Here is a 20,484-nt window from a genome sequence, read left to right on the forward strand (position 1 = left end):
CTTTTGAGTTTAAATCACATGTATGAGAATGCTTGTCTTAGGATTGCAGCCCCCTGACCTAAGGAATATTTTTTTCATCATTCTGGTTTACAAATGTCTGTCTCCCCTACCCCCATACTTGTTTGTGGTGAGTGGGAATATGTATTGAATTCCTCTTTTGGTTATGTTAGCATGGTGCATATTGATTTATTTCCTGACTTTGTGTATGCAGAAAATTATATTTATAACTTACTTTATTTCACTTCAGGTGAAAACCAACTTTTTAGATGGCTAATGAACAGCAGGCCTGAGTGGAAAGGCCGCATCAACCAGAAGGACGAGGCTGGTTGCACTGTCCTGCATGTTGCTGCTGCCCACTCTCCAGGATATTCCATCAAGCGTAAGTAATAACATGGTACCAGAGGGTGTGTTGTGTGCCAGGTGATCAGGCATTAACACCACTGCCTTCTGAATTTTACTTATCCTATCCTTCATCAGGCTCAAGGCCTAAACTTTCCCTTGTACTCTTTTGGCTTTAAATGGCTTTTTGTGAGGGTGAAGGATTCAACGACATGGGTATATTCAATGACATAGCTGCATATTTTCACTTCCTCAGTTGTAAAGTTCTTTTATTAGCAGCCTAAGATAAATTGTGAGCCAGACAATTAACATGCTTTGGCCCTTCATGGCATTTAGAACTTAACATGGGAATTATACGCTACCATACTCCTAGGGGCCAATCAAGCCAATGGAAGGGATTGGCACAGGTAAGGAAAAGTTACTGTGACAGGTACAGCCTTGTTAAACTGCGAGTCAGGAAGACTCTTTACTCCCAAGGAGTTCTTTGATGGCATGAATTTTCCCTTATACTTTCAGATCTGTTTTTGTGTGTTTTCTGTTTTGAATGGAGAAAAAACTTTTCTTTTTCCATAATGGTAATGGAGTTGGTGGGAAAGAGGTGATAGAATGGTGAGCTTATACCTGGTACTGCTACAGCCTGGAGCTATCTTGCATCAAATGATGTGTAAGATCTTCTGATGGAAAAATATTTTGAAATCTGAATTAAAAAAATTGAAATTTTGGGATTTTCAAATCTTGGATCAGAATAAAATGTTCCTGTGGATTAGACATGGCCTATAGCCCGCCTCCATTTGGGGCAACCTAGGAAATTGCAACTTTTCTATTTCAGTAGGTCTCAAGAAGAGCCAATAAGGCTTGTTTCTTTCTTTTTTTATTGTCAAGGTGATGTACAGAAGGGTTATAGTTACATAAGTAAGGCAATAAGTATACTTCTTGTCAAACTTGTTACCCCTTTCATTTTTTCTCCTACTTTCCCTTCCCCCTAGTCCTCCTTGCAAGTTGTATTAATCATTTCTGACATATTGTCTTGTGAATATCACCGTTGCATTGGTTCCCCTCTTGTCCTTTGTCTCTTTAATGTCATTCCTCACTGGCTCTGGGTTTGAATTTAGGGTCTAACATTCCTGCTTGGCTTTCTCTCTCAGGGCTGCTGCTCTACCACTTGAGGCATGTCTCTAGTTTCAGATTTTTTCTGGTTAGTTGAGACGCATAGATTTATTTATATGGCTTCAAACCACAATCCTCAGATCTCAGTCTTCCTCCTGAGTAGCCAAGATCATGGGCATGAGCCATCAGTACTTGCTTCTAGTATAGGACTCTCTCTAGCATTTCTCTTTTATTCCGTTCCCTTCCCTCCCTTCCCCTCCCCTTCTTTTCTCTCTCTTCCCCTCCCCTTCCTTTTTCCTCCCCTCTTCTTCCCCTCCCCTCCCTTCTTTTTCCCCTTCCCTCCTCTCCCTTCCCCTCTCTCTCTGCTCCCCTCCCCTCTTCCCCCTCCCTTTTCTTCCCTCCCTTCCCCTCTTCTTCCCCTTTCTTCCCCTTCCCTCTCTCCTCTCCCCTCTTCTTCACTTCCCTCCCTCCCTCCCTCCCTCTCTCTCCCTCCCTTCTTCTTTCCTTCCTTCCTTCCTTCCTTCCTTCCTTCCTTCCTTCCTTCCTTCCTTCCTTCCTTCCTTCCTTCCTTCCTTCCTTCCGTCCTTCTCTTTTCTTTCTCTCCTTTTCTCTTCTCTTCCTCTTCCTTTTCCCTTCCCCTTCCCCTGTCCCTGCCCCTTTCCTTCCCCTTCCCCTGCCCCTTCCCCTTTCTCTCTTCTCTCTTCTCTTTTTCTTTCCTTATTTCCTCTTTTCTTCTTGTTTTATTGCTGGGATTTGAGTACGGGGCCTTGCCCTTGCAAAGCAGGTGCTCTTCAGACATATCTCCCAGTCCTTTATGATCTCTCCTTATTTTTCAAATAGGGTTTTACTTTTTGCCCTGATCAGCCTGGACCATGACCACTCTATTTATACTTCCCAAATAGCTAGGATGATTGGTCAACGCCTTTGGTTGAGATGGGGGAGGGCTGTCTAGTGAATTTTTTTGTACCAACTGTCTATCCTACAGATTTCTGCCTACTGAGTAACTAATAGCCATCATACTCTACTCTCTACTTTTAAACATTTCTGTAGGACCCATCTGATGGTGATAAATCTCAGTTATTGCTTATCTTAGAAAATATTTCTTCTTCATTTATGATAGATAACTTTGCTTGATGTAGTTTTCTTGGTTGACATTTTCTTTCAGTATTTCCAATGTATTATCCCATTCTGTCTTAACCTGTTAAACTTTTGTAGAGACATTTGCTGTTTGTCTAATGGCAATTACCTTGTAAGTGATTGATGATTTTGTAGTTTTTAGAATTCTTGCTTTGTATATTAGTTTTGACAGTTGGACTACATTATGCCTTCGAGATCTGCCATTTTTTTCAGATCCATTTGGGGGCCTTTTGAACTTCTTGCACCTGGATGCCCATATTGTTGAAAGGTTTTCTGACTTTTCCCTTCCTTTCTTTTTCAAACATTCATATTATGGTTGGTCTTAAGCCCAGTTGTAGACTAGTTCTTATAAACATTGAAACATCTTCACCTTTCTGAAATGGACAGAATAAATGTGAAGGTCCATTCTTTATGTAGATTTATGTATAATACAGCTGCCTTCATGACTTCTGCTGAAGTTAGACCTAGAAATTCTTATATAGTTTTCTTCTTTCCTTGTCTTTCTCCTCTCTCTTCTTCTACTTTCAGCTTTTCACTGGGGAAACTAATCATTTAATTTTTTTCAAACTAATTTAGACTTACAGAAGTAATTTTATTTATTCTTCACCTAGCTTCTTATAATGCTAGTATATTCTACAATCAAAGTTGAATTTCAAAATTGACAAAATAACATTTTTGGGTACTGGTGGCTCACATTTATACTTCTAGCTACTCAGGAGGCTTAGACTGAAGGGTTGTATTTTGAAGCCAGACCAGGCAAAAAAGCCCATGAGACTCTATCCCCAATTAACTAGCAAAAAGCTATGCTGGAGGTGTGGCTCAAGTGATAGAACACCAACTGTGTGCAAGCAAGCTGAGGGAACTTAAATTCAAGCCCTGTAATCAGAAAAAAAGAGAAAAACATTAACATAATACTAAGATAACCAATATATACTATTATGCAAATTCTACTAGCTGTTTTCATGAATGTATCTTTTCTGTTTCAGGATTCCATTATCTTATATAACTTTGACCCTTTTAAAAGAATATTATTTTGTAGACTTCCTATCAGTTTGGGTTTATTTGATGTTTTTCCATATCAGAATGAGGTTATACGTATTTGGCAAGAATATGATAGGAATAATTTTGTCTTCTCAATGTATCATAGAAAGGCATTTACAATGTTAATATGTCTTATGTTGCTATCCTTAAACTTTTGATTAAGGTGTAATTGTGAGGTTTCTTCATTATAAAATTACCTTTCCAAAATGAATAAATAAATAAGTAAATAAAGTTATCTTTCCAATTGTAGTTAATAATGTCATGGATGAAATACTTTGAAGTTAAACAAAAAATTCTTTCTCCTCATTGTATATAGTATTAGGGATTATTTATAGAGTAGATTTTGTCAGTGACAATTAATACTTTGATTTTTTTGAGAAAGTATTTTACGTGCAACCAAGGTTGACCTCCATCTTTTAATCTTACTGCCTCAGCCTCTGGAGTGCTGGGATTATGGGTGTGTACTACTATACTTGGCCCTCGTTTAATCTTAATGTTGATTTTCTTCACTGCTTTGATTTCTCTTGTTATAAAGAGCTGTTCCTTCTCTACATGTGTTTGTTTATTCAGTTATAGAATTATTTAAGTATAGACTTATGGCTGGATTATTGTATTCTGTAGGATAAAATGCAGTATCTTTATAGTTCGGATGGCTCCAGCTTTAGCAATGTGTTAGTCCTTCAGATTAATACCTATGTTTCTTCAACAAACCTCCATCCATTATTGAGCATTTTTAATTTTCAGAGACCATAAGATATTTCAGGTTCGTCTTGAGTGTTACCTGTTCCAGCCCTGGAATCAATCACTTCTCTAAGAATTTCTATTTTTTTTATTACTGGAAATAGTACAGAAAGCAAGATCTGGTAATAGGTATGATACTGCTAACTGGAATGTCATTATTAATAGGACTTCTCAGTATATAGAGCTAGAACATACACATTTAATAAAAACCCATAATATCGACATATGTGTTACTGCCTGTATATATATATGTACTAAAATGAGTTCATATGATTCTTTTGATTCCAGTTCAATTCCATGGTGATTTAGCTTTTTAAAAGTTGGAACTAGGGCTGGAAGGTGTCTCAGTGGTAGAGCGCTTGCTTTGCATGCCTGAGGCCCTGGGTTCGATTCCTCAGCACCATATAAGCAAAAAGAAAAAAGCCGGAAGTGGCACTGTGGCTCAAGTGGTAGAGCGCTAGCCTTGAGCTGAAGAGCTGAGGGACAGCGCCCAGGCCCAGAGTTCAGGCCCCACGACCGGACCCCCCAAAAAAAATTTCAAAAAGTTGGAACTATAAAATAACCCCCTTAATTACAGGGTTATAAAAACGAAAATTATAATATCTCTTACCTACAAGCTTTTATTTATTTGTTTGGGTCTATGAGTTCCAGATTTGTTAACTCACACTGCTGGAAGGAAACATATTACTGACTATATTTATGTTCATTTTTACACTTTTTTTTGTTTTCAGCTTTGGAGTATCCAATAAAATACTCTTTTATTCCGCATCTCCTGTACTATAGTTACATTATACTAAATTAAAAATTTTTGTATTACATTTTTGGGTTCTCTCCATATCCTGATTGATTTTTTTGTTGTTGTTTTTGCTTTGGGCATGTGAAATATTACTGTGAAGTTCTAGGAATCTGACCTTATAAAACAGTACACTAGAGAAAGCATGACTTCCTCCTCATCTCTGTTCTACTTCTCCAGTTCCCACTTCCCTCTCCTTCTGTAACTTACCCAGCTACTCCTGTATAAAACCAATGTTTATAACTTCAGGCATTTTCCTCTTGGATTTCTTTTGCTGCAACAAATGGATACATGTGTATTTCATCTCCTTTTTTGGGGGGGGGTATGGTCGTGGGGCCTGAACTCTGAGCCTGGGCACTGTCCCTCAGCTCTTCAGGTCAAGGCTAGCGCTCTACCACTTGAGCCAGAGCGCCACTTCTGGCTTTTCTCTTTTTGCTTATGTGGTACTGAGGAATCGAACCCAGGGCCTCAGGCATGCAAGGCAAGTGCTCTACCCAAGCGCCACCTTCCCAGACCCTTATCTCCTTTTTTACAGTCATTTTGTATAGATGTTCCTTGGCACGTTGCCTTTTCTAATCACTTTATATGAATTCATAGGTATATATGCAGTTTCAGTTGGTATTATCAAGTTTTCATGTCAAAAGGCTGTAACAATTTCATTATGACCAACAATGCATAAAGCTGCTATTCCCACATACTGAACAACAGATTTTTTGTATTTTTTTCTGGTCTGATAGATGGGAATTATTATTTCAATATTTTTAAAATTTATGTTTTTGTAATTAAATATGTTTGAATTTTATCCCTTTATAGCCATTATATATATTCATTGTTAATTCTCAATTTTAATAATTCTTTGTTTCATTATATCTTTGTGGCATGCATTATGAACATTTTCCAGTGTGTCACTTGTCTTCTGACTTTGTCCTTTTCTTGTCATGTATTTTTCTTTTTAAATAGTCAGATTTGTTAGTCTTTTATTTTATTGCCCTTAGATTTGGAGTTAGAAAGTTCTTCCCTACAACAAGATTAAAGAGGTTCATACTGGGTTCTGGTGGCTCTGTAATCCTAGCTACTTAAGAGGCTGAGATCTGAGGATTGTGGTTCAAAGCCAGCCCAGGCAGGAAAGTCTGTGAGACTCTTATTCCAGTTAACCACCAAAAAGCTGGACGTGAAGCTGTGGCTCATGTGGTAGAGTGCTAGTTTTGAGGGAAAAGCTCAGGGACAGAGTCCAAGCCCTGAGTTAAGATTTACAAATACCTACTTCTAGTGTCTCTGTCTTTATTTTTGCACTTAAATTACTGGACCTTTGGAATTTAATAAGAATCAAATGTTGTCTTTATCTAAGCGGTTGTCTCTGCTCCATTAATTTAATGGTCAGTATTGACTTAAGTTACTTCACATGCCACTAATTCTGGACTTTCTGTTCTCTTCTGCTCATCTTTGTACTTGTTTATACATTTCAGAGAAGTCTAGTTAAAAAATTTAAGGTACAGTTTATTCCCAGTAGAATGACTAAAATAAAACAAAAACAGCAGTAACAAATGTTGACAAGTATGTGAAAATCTTAGAAAGTTCATTTGATGATGGATTAAAAAATGGTGTTTTAGAGACTGTATCAGTGACTGAAAAGTTAGTTATCATAAGACCTAGGAATATACACTTAGATTTATAGTTAAGAGAAATATAAGAATATACCCAATCAAAAATTGCATTTTATAACTTTATTACTTATAATAGCCCCAAAGTAGAGACAAGTTAAGTCTCTATAAACTTACAAATGTAGACAAAATGTAGTATATGTATATAATAAAATATTCAGTCATAAGGGGCCAACACTTAAGAATGTTATCCCTATTATAGGCTAAATGTAGGTAATATATTGTGTGATTTAATTTATGTTCAATGTCTAGAATAAGAACATTCTTAGATACAGAAAGTAGATTACTGGTACTGGTTTCCAGAGGTTGGGGACTGGAAATAGAGAGTAATTGCTAATATATATGAGATTTCTTTTTGGGATTAAATTGTTATAGAACTGGATAGTAGTGGTAATGTACAACTTCATTCCATTTAATATACTACACCCATTTAATTATATACTTTAAAGAATGAATTTTTGATACGTGAAGTATATCTCAATTTAAAAGTATTTATGAGCACAGGAAGGAACTTCCTTAACAGAGTCCTAGGGTCACAACAAATTGGAGAGAAACTCGACAAATGGGACTACCTTAAAATAAAAAGCTTCTGCACAGCTAAATCTATTGCAACCAAGCTAGAAAGACAACCAACTAATTGGGAAAAAATATTTACCAGCAATATATCAGACAAGGGGTTAACATCCAGTATATACAGGGAACTCAAGAAACTAATCCCTCCCAAACCTAACAAACCAATTACTAAATGGGCAAGGGAACTAAAGAGGGACTTCTCAGATGAAGAAATAAAAATGGCAAAGAAACACATGAGGAAATGTTCACCATCCCTGGTGGTGAAGGAAATGCAAATAAAGAAAACCCTGAGATACCACCTTACCCCAGTCAGAATGTCCCACATCCACAAATCAGCCAACGACAAATGCTGGAGGCGATGTGGAGAAAGAGGAACCGTATTACACTGTTGGTGGGAATGTACACTTATACAACCACTTTGGAAAGCAGTCTGGAGGGTCCTCAGAAAGCTAAAGATTGACCTCCCTTACGACCCAGTCATACCACTTCTAGGCATCTACCCTGAACAACAGGAAACAATATACAAGGACACATGCACCTCCATGTTTATTGCAGCACTGTTCACAATAGCTAGGATATGGAAACAACCCAGATGTCCCACCACAGGTGAATGGATCCAAAAATTGTGGTATCTATACACAATGGAATATTATGTAGCCATTAGAAATGACAAAATAATGGCATTTGCAGGGAAATGGATGGAGCTAGAAGAAATCATGTTGAGCGAGATAAGCCAAGAGCAAAGAGACAAACGGTACATGGTCTTCCTGATAAGTGGATATTAAATCCAAAATGTTAGATGAAACGACAAAATTAACAGGACTTAAGAAACAAAGAACTTCCACTCATCTGGTCGAACCACTACTAAATAACCCCATGCTGCTGATCACATGTATGGTGTATTTGTGTACACCGTTATATGTTATAGATCGTGATAGACAAGTTGCTCCAGGAAAGTTAGAATGAGCTTGTGACTTTAAATGAGCACAATACTGTGAAATTTGGGAAATTGTATAATCACTTAATCACAATAATAAAAACACCAAAAAAAGTATTTATGAGAGGGAATGGAAAGATTATGCTCTTGGTAAAAACAAACAAACAAGCCCTTCAAAGGATATGTGACCAAAAGTAAATCCTTGCTGGGCACTGGTGGCTCAAACCTAAAATACAAGCAACTCAGGAGGCTGAGGTCTGGGAAATTTGGTTTGAAGTCAGCTTAGGCAGACAAATCTTCAAGAATATTTTAACCAACAAAAAGCTTCACTTCTGGTGAAAGTGTGGGCCTATGAGTGGAAGTAGATGAGCAAATGCACAAGGGCCAGAGCTCCAAGTACTTACACACACACACACACACACACACACACACACACACACACTGTGTGTGTGTGTGTGTGTGTGTGTGTGTGTGTGTGTGTGTTGCCTACCAAACTTATTTTGAGTCTTCCTAGTCCTAGTATGTATTTATAAAGCCACTTTTCCCTTTTAAATATAAATTTAGGCATACAGTAAATTTTGTTCAACAATATATACTGACCATCTTTCTCTGATATCATGATGCTGTCTATTGTGACCATATGCTACTATTGAGTGTTTAACTATTTTTTTTTTGTATTGAAGAAATGCTCAGAGACCACTGTAGCTACACTTCCTAAATTTGTGCTTATGTAGGACAATTTCCTAGTTGACAATATCACTTATTTTTAGCTCTTTGGATAAATATAAATTGTATTCAAGTTTAAAATAGTGTATATTATAAGATTAAAAGGTACCAGTTGTGTATGTGGAGAAACTATCCTTCAGTCATTTGGGAACAAATGTTACTAAAATTTTATGTTTTCTTCTTCAAGTATTTTATGATGTACAAATAAAAACATGTATATTTAAAATTCCAGCATAATTGTTCTATATTTTGTCTTTGAAAGCTATTGATCCAAAGAAAGGTTGCTGTAACAGTGAATGATATTATCTCCATATTAAGCATTGAGCTTTTTTTTGTATGTGAAAAGTCAAGAACTTTTCAGATTCTTTTATCTGGTCTGAATGTCAAATGTATGATTTGATATAGTTGCAACATCATTAGGGCCTTGATATCTTCAGTTTTGTTGATGTTTTGGTGGTTTCTAGTTGCAATTTAGAGCATTTAATGAAAATACTCTTAGTTCTGATGCAGAATGAGTTTAGAGGCCTAGGAAGATAGCATCTCAAGGAATTGATTGGGAGGCAGGAGCAAACCCAAGAGTAAAAATGGCTATCTCCTAGGATTGAAGAAGTGAGGATTTAAAGGAGCTTCTTGGAAGTCACAAACTCAACCTGGTTTAGAAAAGAATGAGAACAATTTAACTGGCTCATATGAATGAAGAGGTCTGAATTTGATTCAATGCTTGCTTCAATGATATCTTCAAGTATATGTCTACCTTGAATCTGCTTTTTTAAAATTAATTTTATGCTTAGTCAGGTGTTCTTTCAGTTTAGGCATTAGAAAATTTGTCTGAATTAGAATTTAAGTCTGCCAAGTTTTGCTTTCATTCAGGTATACCTCTTCCTGATATTTCATTAAGTCTTAACAGTATTGACCTGACTGTGGTCACAAAGGATGGAATGATTTGGTTGGGTAAGTCTTAGTCAAGTGTGAGTCTTTGAACAGTGTGATGTGACAGAGCTGGCAGGATAGGATGATTTGATCTGCTAGGTTCTGGCAAGGCCTTTGCTTCTTGAAGTGTCAACTTTATATTTGTAGAGTTTCATCACCTAGATTAATAGTTGACTGAATAACGGGGAGGTATTTATATAACATGAATCAGGAGTGTTGGGTGCTTAGAATTCTGCCTACCACAGTAAGATTCTTTTTTTGGAATATTTGTATGCAAATAGTTGTACAAAGGAATTGCCATTCACCAAAGCAATTTATGAATACAGTGCATCTTGATCACTGTCACCCCTTTCAACATTTTTACCCACCCTCCCAACCTACTCCTTCCCTCACTTGTCTTAATTTTAGTGTATGTATGTATGTATGTATTTATTTATTTTGCCTTTTAACAAAGGTGGGTCAAAACTTTTTATGTAAAGATCCAGAATCACAACAAATGTAAGAAAGATTGGATTAAGTAGGATTGTATCAAACTAAATAGAAAACCCACAGAATGGGAGAATTTTACCAGTTATACATTAGACAAGGGCCTACCATCCAAAATATACTTAACCCCCCCCCCCAAAATAAACTCAAAGAAACAGCAACCCAATTAATAGAAGTGTTTAGTGACTTCTCAAAAGGGAAAAAGAATGGCCAATAGATACATGAAGAAATGTTCAATATCTCTGGCCATAAAGGAATGCAAATCAAAACAACATTGAGATTTTATCTCACCCCAATTAGAATGACCAGTATCAAGAAAGCTAAGAATAACAAATGCTGGCATGGATGTAGCCAAAGGTAAACCTGTTACACTGTTGGTGGGAATGTAAACTTGTTCAATCACTCTGAAAAGCAGTATGAAGGTTCCTCAAAAAACTAAACATAGAGCTTCCCTATGACCCACCAATCCCATTCCTGGGCATTCTTGATGTATGAATTTTATTTCTGTAAAGCAAGTGATTGACATGTGTAACTGGGGAGATGGAAAAAGAGACTGCCCTGATGAGCAGGGATGATATTTGGAATAAAGATGACAAACTGAGTTTTAGTAAAGGTTACATGTGGAAGTTGGATCTCAAGTGTTGATTTATTTAACTCTATGTGCCTACTTAAGTCTTTGGGTAGCCCCAGGGATATATCTGTTTCATTCTGAAAACTGTTGCATCTGTGGTCACAGAGACACCTTGATGCTTGGCAAATAGATAAATCATAGCAACAAATAGAACTGACAGCTAGAGGGATGGGGTTGGAAGGGTTACAACAACAAAACCCCTGATGCCAAAGCATTGCTTCTTTTTTCTTCTGTCCTCAGGCAGGCTTCCCTCCCCCCCCCCCCCCCCCCCCCCGCAACAATATTCTATTTCCACTCTAGGGAATAAAGAAATCTGAAGTCACAGCTTGCTCTTATCCTTACAGCTGTAGCGGTTGCCTAGTAACCAGATTTCCCCTCTCCTTGCCTTGTTGCCAAGGAGAGGGGAGAAAGGTAGAGAGAGGAGCGCACTTCTGAACCTCTTAAAAGCTATTGTCCTTCCCACTCCACATAGGACTTATTGCTTTGGGGAGTTGGGTGGACTGCTAAGGCTGGTAGTTTAGGTTCCTTAAACAGGGAGCCTGGTTCTTTTGCTCCAGGCAGCTAGGAGCAAGACTACTCATGGGCACATCTCCTTATGGAAGGAACCATGACAATCCCCCCTTTTCATTTTGGCCTGACCTAGGACAAACAGAGAATGTGCAGATGCTCTTGCGCCTTGGAGCAGACCCGACTATTCTCAATCGACAGTCTCGGTCTCCTGTGGATGTCCTGAAGAGGAATAAGAACTTCAAAGCCATTGAGAAAATCAACAGTCACTTGGAAAAGCTGGCTACATGTTCTAAAGACCTATCAGGTATAGCTACAGTTTTTTTTTTGTGGGTGGTTGGGATAAAATTGGTTCTGTGATACTAGATACAAATTAGGTTATCTCTTCTTGATATACACAGATGGAAGTGAGACTCCTTGCTTTCCAGTGTTCAGAAACTTAACTTTTTTTTTTTAAAAAAAGGCAGAGACAACTTTTACTTAGAGATATTCTGGGAACATTTCCCATCCTACCTCTGGAGAGTATGGATGATTTCTCCATGCATGCATAGAACAGAAAAGTCAGACATAATAGGAAATGACAAAAACCAAGGCTACTCCTCAGAAATAATTATGTTGACAATTTGAAATACTTTGATCTCCATTTCTTGATTTGATTGCTATGTTAGATAAAACATTTAGGTGTTAGTCCTATTTGCTGGGATTTATCTTGTAATGTCATCAGTATCATCTATATCTTATTCCTTAACTCTTTAAGTTTTTCATGCTTCATCTATTGACCAATTCTAAAAATTGAAAACCAGTGGGTAGCATTTTCATGATAGTATGATATACATATAAACATTATTCTTAAAAAATTTAAATTGTTATTATTATAAAGTGATATACAGAGGGGGTTACAGTTACATAAGTCATGGATTAAGTATGTTTCTTTTTGGACAATGTAACCTTTTCCCTTGCTCTCTCTCAGTTTTCCCCTCCTGTCCCCACCACATGGCTGGACTTATAAAAATGAATTACTGAATGTCCTGAAACTTTTACTTTTAAAATGGCCTCTAATAATTGTAGTTTAATGAAACATGGATGCATTTCTATGGTTCCTGTTTTTCTTGCCCTTATATATGACTCATGTGGCTCTTGTGATCTGCATAGATTTTTTTTTCTTGATCTACTAGAGAACCTACTCAAATTAACCTGTTCCTCCTCATGGAAGAGGTATAGATAATATAGTTAAGGACTTTTTGAAAATATATTTTATTCCCACATTGGATCATTTGTTTGAATATAGGCATTGAATTTTATTTATAGCAAGTTACACTTTCCCTTTTACCATCTTTGAAATTAGAATATGTTTTACAATAGTAACATGTCAGTTTAATTGCAACCTTTACTGTCTGTAATATTGTGTTCTATAGCTCATATATCTTTAGATTCATACACTATACTATATATAACCTTGTCACTTTTACATTTTACATTACATTTTACATTTATAAAGTATACTATAATTAACCATGTCACTCAAGATTGTGAAAAACGCTTTAGTTGCTACTGATTAGATGTCTGATGTCCTTCTCATATCTGCCTCCTCTGTAGTGGTCCCTATTCTTGAGTTCTGAAATTGCCTTGGGAAGAGGAATCAAGATGTGGTTCTTCATTCATTTTTCTAGCTCAGTACTTGCCTGGTCCCTTTGAATGTCTTTCTTATCTCAGAGAAAATATTTTCAGTTGTTTTATTCTTTTCTATTATTTCTTTTCTCATTTTTCCAGTAGCATTAAGTGGATGAAATTATTGAATTGATAATATATCCCTTTGTTTTATATTTTCATTTATAATTTAGTTTATGTATTGCTACATTTTTAAATCTGGAAAAATCATGGTTTTATTTTCTAAGAACTATTTTTTCTGATTGCTTCTTGTAGCTCCTTCTTTCTTTCCTTCCTTCCTTCCTTCCTTCCTTCCTTCCTTCCTTCCTTCCTTCCTTCCTTCCTTCCTTCATTCCTTCCTTCGTTCTTCCTTCCCTCCCTCTTCCCTCCCTCTCTCCTTTCTTCCCTCCCTCCCTCCCTTCCCCCCTCTCTTTCTTTCCTTCTCTCTCTCTTTCTCCCCCCCCTCCCCCTCCCCTTTTTTGTCTTTCAGATTGAACTCAGGGTTTGGTATTTGCTAAGCAAGCACTCTACCACTTGAGCTATGTCCTGAGCCTAACATCTTATTCTTGTTTTGCATTTGTCCCAGCTTTTAAAATTGCATTTAAGAATATTATTACCTGATTGAAGAATATTTTCTTCCTGAATCATGCATGTTAGTTTCAGGGATACTTGTTTTTTTTTCTTGCTTCTCTTTTGTGCTTTTCCTTAATCTTCTGTGGTCTGATAATATTTATGAATGAAGGACTAATTGATCAAAGTGTATGAAATCATTATTGTTCATATCTTGTAGATATTTAAATTTGTTTCACCAGAAACACTCCCTCCCATGAATGGGTAGGTGAAAACAGTCTGCAAGGGATGTGTGTTGGGAACAGGAGACAGTTTGACATGAATGATTACATTTCTCTACTTGTGTTTTATTTTTTACCTATTTAAATATTTTGTGTTTTATATCTGGCCATGATAGTGAGGAGAGAGAAGTCAATTTGTAGAGTTTTTTTTTTGATAGATGTTCAAGTTGTGATATACCAGTGTTTTGTTTTGTAAAGAATTCATATTTTAATGAATTGTGATTTTATTTTATTTTATTTTTGCTGAGGTAGGGTAAATAACAAACCATTGTGAAATGCCTTTTCTGTTTCCACAATTTGAGAAATTTAAAATAACTAAACATGTTACTTTGTTCATGAATTTCTACGTTTGAAAATAACAGTAACAAAAGGGATCACTAGTTAGTAGTAGAAAATCCTAATTTATTTTCAAGATTATCTTTTATTCAGATTTTATGTTTAGTATCACAGTTTTTTTTTAACTGTATCATTTGTTTAGTTTTTAAAAGTTTAATTGTTTGAATATTTGCTAATCCCAAACATACTCCATATAAGACAAGTTTTGTTTTTCTTGTCCTTCCTTCCTTCCTTCCTTCCTTGAAGTCCTTCCTTCTTTCTCTCTTTCCCTCCTTTCTTCCTTTCCTTCTTCCTTTCTTCCCTCCCTCCCTCCCTCCTTCCTTTCTTCCTTCCCTCCTTTCCTCCCTTCCTTCCTTCCTTCCTTCCTTCCTTTCTTTCTCTCTCTCCTTCCTTCCTTCCCTTCCCTCCCTTCCCTTCCTTCCTTCCTTCCTTCCTTTCTTTCTTTCTTTCTCTCCTTCCTTCCTTCCCTCCCCTTCCTTCCTTCCTTCATTCTTTCTTTCCTTCCTTCCTTTCTTTTTGCTCTCTCTCCTTCCTTCCTTGAAGTCCTACCTTCTTTCCCTCCTTTCCTTCCCCTCTTCCTTTCCTTCTTCCTTCCTTCCCTCCCTCCCTTCTTCCTTCCTTCCCTCCTTCCTTCCTTCCCTCCTTCCTTCCTTCCCTCCCGCCCTCCCTTCTTTCCTTCCTTCCTTCTTCTTTCTTTTCTTTCTCTCTCTCTTTCCTTCCTTCCCTCTCCTTTCTTCTTTCATTCCTTCCCTCACCTTCCTTCCTTCCTTCCTTCCTTTCTTTTCTTTCTCTCTCTCCTTCCTTCCCTCCCCTTCCTTCTTTCCTTCCTTTCCTTCCCTTCCTTCTTCCCTTCCTTCTTTCCTTCCTTCCTTTCTTTTTTCTCTCTCCTTCCTTCCTTCCTTCCTTTCTTTTCTCTCTCCTTCCTTCCTTCCTTTCTTCTTTTCTTTCTTCCTTTCTTCCTTTCCCTGTTACCCAGGCCTTGCCAGGCAAGGCAAGTGCTCTTCTACTGAGCTATCCCTTCAGCCCTCAAAAAGGGTTCTTTTTATTTTTAAAATTTTTATTGTGAAAATACCGTACAGAGGGGTTACAATTACATGGGCAAGGTAATGAGTACATTTCTTATCAAGCATTGTTGTCTCCTCCTTTGTTCCCCTTCCCATCCCTTCCCATCCCCCCTCCCCCCACCAAAATTGTGAAGTTTGTTTTTTTGACATAATCTCATTGTTTCAATAGGTCCACCTGTATCCCTATTTAAACAATTTGTTTTTTTCCCTTCCCGTCCACAAAGTATACCAACATCAAATACAGTGAAAACAGGGGTTATATCGTGGGGGAGGGACATACAAGCAACAAAGAAATAATCTTATAAATATGTTAGAAACAATCTTGGTTCTTGATCTTCCACTTTTCCTTCTTTCCCAGTTAAATCATTAGTCTTGGTTTGGAGCTAAGAGAAGACTCAATAGTAATTTCAGCTTGCCCCTTTAGAATTCAACTGTACTTGCTTGGCAGAAAACTGTATACAAAAGAAATGTCTAACATTCCAGGCTAGCTGGAATATCACCAGGTAGGCTGGGGTAATGTGTAGGCAATCAAGCCCAAATCCTCCATTACTCAGTGACATTCTTATTGTATGTTTGATTACTTGAAAGTTTTCCAAAGCATTGACCATGAAGATTTTCTTGCCATATTAAAGGAATATTGGAAGACTATATGGGAACACTAAGTTAAAAGTGAAGAAAACTGATAAACCCAAACAATGATGACTAGTAATTTGGAGTCTTCTTGTATTTTCCTTAAGTTCTTCTAGTGGTAGAACCCCTATTGAAGTCAATCTTGGAGTGTGATTTCTGAGTGTGATTATGTACCAACTATCAGTGCTCCGTTATAAGTTTGTGTGACTGCATAGGGTTGTAAACGTACATTTTGTGTGTAAGTTTTGCCCAATGCAAAAATCTTTCTAGATCAGCTCTCTGCCATATAATTTTTTTGGGGGGGTCTGGTCATGGGGCCTGAACTCTGGGCCTGGGCGCTGTCCCTCAGCTCTTCAGCTCAAGGCTAGCGCTCTACCACTTGAGCCACAGTGCCACTTCCAGCTTTTTTTCCTTTTTCTTATGTGGTGCTGGGGAATCGAACCCAGGGCCTCATTCATGCAAGGCAAGCGCTCTACCACTGAGCCACGTTCCCAGCCCCTGCCATATAATTTTCTGATGGAAATGTTTGAACGTGCCTTGTCTGATATGATAGTCATTAGTCTCATGCAGTACAGTGCATCTGAAGCATCTGGTGCATCTGAAGAACTGAAAATTTAATTTTATTTAATTAGCTTTTATGTAAATCAGCTGCTGGCCACTGTATTTGACAGTGTAGTTTTAGACTTTAGTCCCCTTAGATGGTGGGAGAGTCAAAGAAAAGGGCCTTGGGCAATGAGAATGAAGATGGATTACTTTGTTTTATGGGACTTAATCTGTTGAGTACCCTCAGAGGACAGAAAGAGGCCTCTTCTTTGGGAGGAGCTGCTGCTAAAATGTTTGTACCTTCATTCTTGAGTAGTCTGACTGACTTAATGTCTATGGTCCCGAGTACAGCACCATTAGGACATGAGTGTTTTATACTCAGACAATTTATTCATTCTTTCTTCTTTCTGAAGTTCTCTGTACTCTGCTAATCTCTTTAGTTAGTGATGCTTATGACATCTGGATGGGAACAAAAGGCTTAAGAAATAAATATTCTTTAGGCAGAGTTTTGCTATTCTCTAAACAGGAACTTTCTCAGTATTGACATGGGAGCCTATTGGGATCTATTGGGAGCCTATTAAGATGCGGATTTTGATTCAGAAGATTTAGAGCAGACTCAGACTCACTTATTGCCAAAGTGGTGACCACATTGAATAGCAAAGTTTCATCTTTAAAAATAGTCAAGATTACAGAATTATCTTTTCCTGTCTTTTGATGGCCACCACCAGAGGGCAACATGTTCACTTTCTCTAGTAGCTGTTCTTGCTCAGCTCTTTCTTTAGGACCAAGAACAAGATTGGATGGAGCTTTTGTCTCACTGCAGCTTGCATTGTCTCTGGTTCACTAGTGCTTTGTCTTTTCAAGTGAGTATAGATCCAAGCCACTGAAACAGAGCTAGATGTTTAAAGTTCTTTTTAAGAGAATGTATGTAATGTAGGAAATAGAATACTGACTTTCAACAAATCTACCTTCCCGAAAAATAATTAATGCATTTATGAATTGGTCATTAGTCTTTTTATATTTCAAGCATTTATAGTTAACCATTTTTATTTTATAAAAATTAGATTAATATGTTACTTTAGCCTGATGAAATTGTGTGCAATACTAGTTTTGCATTTTGTACCTTGAAAGAAAGATTTTGAGCAAAAATGTAATCTTTTTAAGATTTATTTTTTCTAATACTTTTGAGCATTGTTGCAACATCAGGAGAGCCTTTTCAATTTTAATTTCAAAGCTACTTATGTATATTTTCTTAATATGATTATTATAGAAACATTTTAAAACAATTTATGTAACAAAATTATTGTTTTTTTCTCTCACCTTTAACTTCACATGTGCCAACAGGTATTTTTTTGTTTATTTTATTTATTTATTTATTTTGTTGGCTGTGGAGCTTGAACTCTGGCCTGGGCGCTGTCCCTGAGCGCATCAGCTCAAGGCGAGCGTTCTACCACTTGAGCCACAGTGCCACTTCTGGTTTTCTAGTGGTTTATTGGAAATAAGAGTCTGGCGGGCTTTCCTGCCCCGGCTAGCTTTGAACGGCGATCCTCAGATCTCAGCCTCCTGAGTAGCTAGGATTACAGGAGTGAGCCACCCGCGTCCAGCTGTATTTTTTGTTTTTTGTCGGTTGAGGGGCTTGAACTCTGGATCTGGGAGCTGTCCCCCAGCTCTTCAGCTCAAGGCTAGCATTCTACCACTTGAGCCACAGTGCCACTTCCTAAATAGCAAAATTATTGTAATTATACCTTTTACATTATAGTTTTATACATTTTTAAATTTCATTGTTTAGTTAATAACCATCTTTAAAAATATCTGTTATTATAGTTTATAAGAAACTTAGTATCATGATGTTTTATCTATTAATATTTTCTTGTGGGAAATTTAGGAAAAAACCCCAGAAAACTTAAGAGTAATAAACAAGTTACCCAGAGCTTTCCAAGGACATTTGTCATATTTAGAACTTCTCTTATATGAATTTTTATATTGTTGATAACATTCTCTGATTTATTACCCTAATGGCTAGAGTTTTCTCTAAATTACAATTTCCTCTTAACTAAATCATCTAATTATGTACTTATTATACAGCTACAATTTGATTGTTTCTGTTGTCAAGCTAAGTACATTTCTGTTCAATTTTATGTGACTTTTATACTAAACTAATTTTCTTTGGGGAGTGATCTTTCTGAACAGCTTTTTAATAGCATGGTACAAGGTGGTGAGCAGCAAGTTTTCATCTACTTGATAATGAAGGAAGTTCTCCTTTTACAAAATGTTCTTTTTATTCTGTCAGTTATTGTTTTCTGTGTCTTCAAAGGTATTTTAGGATGAAGGTGGAGGCAAGACACAGTAATGCTAGCCAGACATTGTTATGCCAATTACATTTTCTATTTCAGAGTAGCCCTCCCAGTGAAGATAATGTGAGTTTGCCCTTGGAAAGTGGTGATTGTGTGTGTGTGTGTGTGTGTGTGTGTGTGTGTGTGTGTGTGCGCGCACGCATGCGTGCTCACGTGCGCCAGTCCTGGGGTTTGAAGTCAGAGCTTGGGCACTGTCCCTAAGCTTTTGTGCTCAAGGCTGGTGCTCTGCCACGAGAGCTACAATTACACTTTTGGCTTTTTTGATTGTTAATTGGATATGAGTCTCACAGACTTTCCTGCCTGAGCTGGCTTTCAACCATGATCCTCAGAGCTCAGCTTTTATCTTTTATGAAATGTGGTACTGTAGTAAACCCCCATTTTTCTGCCTACCACCAGAAACTCTTGACTGGTTAGTTTGCTCTAGAAGTGTTTGCCCTAGAAATTTGTGTATGAATGTTTTTGATGGTCTAGAAATATGATACAGATGTGTATCAGATAAAGTTGGAACTTTGCTGGACCCCTTATTTCTCTTTATTATTACTATCTGCGCTTGACATTGTTGTGCTTTTACAATCAAAAGCCATCACCTAAAACTTTTTCTCTTCTCATTGAGTGTTGGACTTACAGAGCCTGTGTTACTCATATTTCTTCTAGTGAGAAGTGCCTGGATACTGATAGATCTGAGAATATGAAAGTTCATTTCACTTATTTATCTTGCTTTGCAAGGGGATAGCTCTGAGGTATGACTCATACTCCAGAACTTTTTTGTGGATTTAGACTGGAGCCACCCTCTTCGAGACTGCCTGAACTCACATCCTCACTTGGCCTCCTCCTCCTCTTTTTTTAAAAATTCTGTTTCTCTTAACTTCTTGCTTGTTTTCAACTCCTTAATAAACTACTTGTACATAGCTCCTTGACTCAGGGTCTGCTGTTGGGAAGCTTGTTTGAAGAAGGGTACTTTCAATTTTTTTCTTCCATTTCAAATAGTTTGTCTTTTAATGTGTTTCTACTGAGGTAGAACTTGACATTGAACATTAATTCATCTCTTTACAGTCATGAAAAGATAGTACTTCTGAGGTGAGCCAGGTTCAGTTTTGTTCCCTTATCTGTCCAGTAAGATTCTGCTTAAACTAAGTGCTTTTGGGGCTGGGAAGGTGGCTCAGTGGTAGAGCGCTTGCCTTGCATGCCTGAGGCCCTGGGTTCGATTCCTCAGCACCACATAAGAAAAAAAGCCGGAAGTGGCGCTGTGGCTCAGGTAGTAGAGCGCTAACCTTGAGCTGAAGAGCTGAGGGATAGTGCCCAGGCCCAGAGTTCAGGCCCCACGACTGGACCCCTCCTAAAAATAAAACCAAAGAAACTAAGTGCTTTTGGAGAATATAATCTGTGTTTAATTACCTTGAACCAAAAGGATATTGTCTTACTTTTCTTGGCTGAAGAGATTACTCCTTAT

General features: G+C 37.4%; 1 protein-coding gene across 1 annotated transcript in view; it reads left to right on the forward strand.

The window, feature by feature from the left end:
* The window catches only part of Trank1 (tetratricopeptide repeat and ankyrin repeat containing 1), an 81,161-nt gene that overhangs the window by 18,554 nt on the left and 42,123 nt on the right, over positions 1-20,484 (forward strand). Inside the window, exons 8-9 of the mRNA XM_042666428.1 lie at positions 248-379; positions 11,746-11,916. Coding sequence (XP_042522362.1) covers positions 248-379; positions 11,746-11,916 — 303 coding nt within the window. The remainder of the gene's footprint in view (positions 1-247; positions 380-11,745; positions 11,917-20,484) is intronic.

Source organism: Dipodomys spectabilis, unplaced genomic scaffold (assembly GCF_019054845.1).
Source record: "Dipodomys spectabilis isolate Male_0828 unplaced genomic scaffold, ASM1905484v1 ptg000365l, whole genome shotgun sequence".
Taxonomy (NCBI): domain Eukaryota; kingdom Metazoa; phylum Chordata; class Mammalia; order Rodentia; family Heteromyidae; genus Dipodomys; species Dipodomys spectabilis.